The sequence below is a fragment of the Alosa pseudoharengus genome, unplaced genomic scaffold (assembly GCF_046254945.1).
Source record: "Alosa pseudoharengus isolate Yale_2024_CS ecotype anadromous, Long Island Sound unplaced genomic scaffold, YU_APseudo_1.1 YU_APseudo_1.1_scf_11, whole genome shotgun sequence".
NCBI lineage: Eukaryota > Metazoa > Chordata > Actinopteri > Clupeiformes > Clupeidae > Alosa > Alosa pseudoharengus.
This window is the reverse complement of record NW_027468576.1, coordinates 33151123-33156122: the sequence shown is the minus strand read 5'-3', so window position 1 is coordinate 33156122 and position 5000 is coordinate 33151123. Positions and strand designations below refer to the sequence as shown.

At 46.4% G+C, this 5000-nt stretch overlaps 1 protein-coding gene across 1 annotated transcript in view; it reads right to left on the bottom strand.

Moving 5' to 3' along the window:
- Positions 1-5000, bottom strand: part of hmcn1 (hemicentin 1) — a 133004-nt gene that overhangs the window by 55856 nt on the left and 72148 nt on the right. Inside the window, exons 33-38 of the mRNA XM_076278925.1 lie at positions 4166-4274; positions 3555-3724; positions 2835-2989; positions 2163-2286; positions 1866-1967; positions 1-43 (exon numbers count right to left, since the gene is read on the bottom strand). The exon at positions 1-43 is cut by the window's left edge and continues 134 nt beyond it. Coding sequence (XP_076135040.1) covers positions 1-43; positions 1866-1967; positions 2163-2286; positions 2835-2989; positions 3555-3724; positions 4166-4274 — 703 coding nt within the window. The remainder of the gene's footprint in view (positions 44-1865; positions 1968-2162; positions 2287-2834; positions 2990-3554; positions 3725-4165; positions 4275-5000) is intronic.

Genomic DNA, 5000 nt, shown 5'->3' with positions numbered 1-5000 from the left:
GCCGCCGAGGTCAGAGGTCGTCCATCCTTATACCAGGACACAGCTACGGAGAGAGGGAAATTGGATCGGGTCATCTGACCTCTTCTCCTGTAAGGCAGCGGTCACACTGAAGCACAAGCTTTTTTCACATCCTGGTGCTCCAATTTAATTGTTACTTTCTCTATGGAATGGTGCGACTTGACCATTGCGATGCACAGAAGAAAAACACAAAAGTTCCTAAACGTGAGGCCCTCAAAGTAAAAAATAAAATGGGTCTAGCTTAGTCAGGGAGCTAGCTATTTACTGTAGCTATGTGTAACTTATCATAGCAACAACATGTACACAATCAATTTCCACGTCATGTTTATTTTTTCACACTCAATATTTTGGAATGCTCGCGTATTGGAGATATGCAGTATATTCTCATCGGCAGCTATATCTATTTGTCTAGTGATGTTACGATCAGCCTGTTCAGCTGGAAATATCTTTATCTATGAGTAATGATTCCAATGAAACTGGAAAAATGCTGTCAGTTTGGTAGTTGATGTATTACAGTAATATATTTGGATTATATGCTCTACATATTGCCAAACATGTCCACTTTCTTTATAGTTTGACATGCCTAAACAGAGGTAATCATGGGTAAGGCACGGAGTCTTGACGGAGCGTTATTAAAATGTCCTTTGTCGGTAAATCAATCTGCTGCCTGCCTAATACAACCATTACTCATCTCTATCAAAATGTGTCTTTTTCTTTCTATCTTTCCATGTTCCTCGTCCTCTCTTTGTCTGAGCGTTGGCTGCAGCTCGTCTCCTGGGTCAGTGTGGAGGTGATTTAGGGCCAGCACTGACGAGGTGATTGATCTCCACTCGACGCTTGGCCAAACAGTCAGTCAGCCTGCCTGCCTGCCTGCCTGCCTGCATGTCTGTCTGCCTGCCTGCCTGCCTGCCTGCCGGTCTGTCTGCCTGCCTGTCTGTCTGCCTGCCTGCCTGCCTGCCTGCCTGCATGTCTGTCTGCCTGCCTGCCTGCCTGCCTGCCTGCCGGTCTGTCTGTCTGTCTGTCTGTCTGTCTGTCTGTCTGTCTGTCTGTCTGTCTGTCTGTCTGTCTGCCTGCCTGCCTGTCTGTCTGTCTGCCTGTCTGCCTGCCTGTCTGTCTGTCTGTCTGTCTGTCTGTCTGTCTGTCTGTCTGTCTGTCTGCCTGTGAGAGGCTCCCGGGGCAGAGACACACACATTCCTGCACACAGCCGCCGCCGCTGCTTCTGCTGCTCCCGCCACCACCGCTGGGGAATGGCGAGAGATGACCGCTGTCTCAGGCACGGACTCTGGTCCTGTTTCCCATTTCAACTGAACTCAGAGAAACATCTCCGTGTTTAAGCCAAAGTCACAATATAAGGGTTGAAGGCTGAAGGCTCTTTGAGCACTCCGATTATGATGACATTTCCTGTCCTGTCACAAACCTCTGCTCAAAGCAAAGTCAAGCTGATAGCGACAAATAAGGCCAAAACGGTAATGACGCCATCCACTGTGCGTGTACTATGTAAGGCTACTTAAAAACATGAACAAATCATTTTGTACATTAAATACCATGGCCAAGATCCTAGGCAGAAGCATGGGTGGATCAGCAGAGTACTCCCACACATTATACCAGTGGTTCTTAAACTTTTTGTCTGGCGACCCCCTTCTCTCTAACCAGCGGCCGTTGACTAAAAATGTCTTTAATCCAGACTGCAAATCATTTTGCGACCCTTCCAATATTTTTGGCGACCCCCAGTTTAAGAACCACTGCACTATACAGTACCATAGCTTGAGTTCTGCCTGTCAATGAAATGAGGGCTCGCTGTGTTGTATGACTGTAGACCACTGAGTGGTGACCAGGGAGGAACCTACCTGGTAGTGGACTTCCTGTCACCTTGCACTGCAGTTGAATTGGGTATCCCGCCACAACAGTATGATTGACAGAGTCCTCATCGAATATGATGTTGGGAGGCTCTGTGAAGTAGAGAAGAGTTCAGGGGACAGACATGGAATGTGATGACATGTCATGTCAGTGTTAAGGCATAGAGTGAACTTTGACACTGACATCAAGTTTGTCACTAACACAGCTACGTTCTTGTGTTTCCCCTCAGTTACTTTGTCTAGTAGCGGACAGTCATACAGTGGACACTGAGTAATGGACAGTCATACCGTGGACACTGAGTTGGACGTGCTGTTGAGCCTCGCCGGCAGCGTTGGTGGCCACACATGTGTATTTCCCAGCATCCTCTAGTCTGGCCTGGGTGATGTGCAGAGTCTTGCCGCCTGATTCAAGCTGGGGACAGAGATGAGAGATGCACCCACAGAGAGACAGACATAATATGTTATGGTCATATTATGGTGAAAGAAGACACTGGTGAGTGCAAGATGGCGCCGCGGATGGCTGCCTCGGTACATCGCTATCTAGTTCTTTATTGCAAATGTACTGTTTTTATACTCATACATAGCCATATTCTACTGCTCTTCATTCTATTCTTACTTTTCTGTTTTTTATTCTTATATGTTAAGTGAGTGGTGTACTTTGAGAGCAAAGATTAACTGGAGTCAAATTCCTTGTTTGTTTACGCAAACCTGGCCAATAAAGCTGATTCTGACTAATTCTGATGACTACGTAACTGAATGGCAGCAACAGTGCTTTAAGAGAAAATAAGTTCTTTGGGATTTGAATGTTTGAACTATGACGTTTTTTTTTCCCCAACCATGTGTCATTGCTTGGCAACCTGTCTGTTTAGCTAAATCAGGGAGTTAGCATGAGCTGCGCACGAGCAACAGAGGAAGGCGCAAACAGCGCTCTGAGAGAGAAGAACTGACGTGGGGGGATACCTTCAGATACTCCCGAGTGGTGTCCACAGGGCGGCCATCTTTGAGCCAGGTAATGCTGGGAGCAGGGATGCCACTGGCCACACACTGGAGGCTGATGGGACGCTGGAGGACCACGGAGCGCTCCGCAGGTCCAGTGGAGCGGATGGACGGAGGAACTGGTGGAGGAAACGAGCAATTTCAGGAGAGGAGAAGATATCATTCAAAACAACTCTTGGATGTTATGTCATCTCAGGTAGGCACCTGAGCACACAGGTAAGCATGCCTTTACCTCAGAATTAGGACACCTCCATTTGAAAGCAAGGAGTTGAAAAAGACAAAGCTGGCTTGTAATCTTGCTTAACATGTGAAATGCAAACAATGACAACACTCTAGAGTTGTAGATTCCACTGACTTGTAGACATTGATTTGTATTGCTTTTTTAAACTCTTTTCCATTCATCTTATACATCTATATGGGAGAATAAATCACATCCGAAATCCAATCCGTCTAATCTGATCTCAACATGCACTTACAACTGCACTTATAACATGCACTGTACTTCATTTAGAGAAACGAGATGACTTATGGATTGGCCACTTGTGGGAAATCCTCTACCTATGGAACGGGGAACTTAGCACCTCTCCTGTGTACATCTGAAATGATCATACATGGCTTTTATTATTGAATCAGTATAATATGTCAGTATGGTTGTGTGTGTGTGTGTGTGTGTGTGTGTGTTACCATGCACGGCCACGTTGAACTCTCTCTCCTGCTCTCCAGCCTCGTTGGTAGCCACACACTGGAAACGCGCTGTGTCCGACACCTGAGCACGAGAGATGACCAGCCGCCGGCCACCACTCCCAATGCGCACCCTGTCCCCCTGCCTCACCGGCTGACCGTCCTTCAGCCAACTGGAGAGAGAGAACGTGTGTGAGAGGGAGGTGGGAGCGAGAAACATGGGGAAGAGACAGTGGGAGAAAGAGAGAGAACAAGAGAACAAGAGAGAGAGAGAGAGAGAGAGAGAGAGAGAGAGAGAAGTGGGGGGTGGGGGGAGGGTGAAGAGGAGTGAAATGATGACTCATTTTTCCAGTTTGGGCGAATGCATGCTCATAATCAACTACACTCAAGTCAATGTGCATGCTCATAATCAACTACACTCAAGTCAATGTGCATGCTTCTGAATTGTCTAAGTGCATATTTCAGTGTGATATATGAGTGCTTGCCTATGTGACTCGTGTTAGTGTGAGTATGTGTGTGTGTGTGTGTGTGTGTGTGTGTGTGTGTGTGTGTGTGTGTGTGTGTGTGTGTGTGTGTGTGTGTGTATACAGTATAGGGGTGAGGGGGGTTCTCACGTGATAACAGGTGCAGGTGTTCCAGCAACATCACATTCCAGTTCCAGCAGGTTGTTGATGGCAACAGACATATCAATCTTTTCCTCTGATCCCTCTATCTCTGGGGGCACTTAGACAAAGGACAATTAACATTTATTAGAACATTTATAAACTGCTTATAACTTGTTAATAAACATAAATTACACATGTACATTCCACATACATTCCACAGAACTTTATTACATATTTTAGCATCTATAGCTGCCTGAGTCTGTCCGTGTATTTTACATGTATGTGCTTTGGAATTGGATCAAAGGAAAATACATACAAAAAGACCATCTATCAGCCAACACACAAACATTTGCTCGCAAAAAACACCACGGAAGCATCTGGTCTCCCAGCTGGGCTCGTAATCTTTGACGTGCACGCGGCTTTCTCATTGTCTCAAGCCTTCCCAAAGACTCTTTCTCTCTTTTGTCTTCACACTAGCTGAGTGTATTCCATTCTGTTGAATGACAGTCATTACCTCATTGGTAACACATTGTGTTTCACCTCCCTCCATTGTGTACTGTTCAGGCTAAACACTTCTGGATTGACTCACGGGGGTCTGTCAGACAGATGCTAGGGTGAGAGCGGGTGAGAGTGGGGAAGGTGTGGGGGGGTGTCCGTTCCATTTTAAAAGGGTTGCACTCATACTTTCAACACATGTTCACAGATGGTTTTTCATTAGCGCATGCCGACTTGGTCTGCAACCACGTCGCGTGCGTCCTACTGCAACAAAATGTATACTCTTTGGAGAATCTTGTCGGGAATGGGGGGGGGGGATCTCCCTTTTTTTCTGTCTTTCTCTCATCCA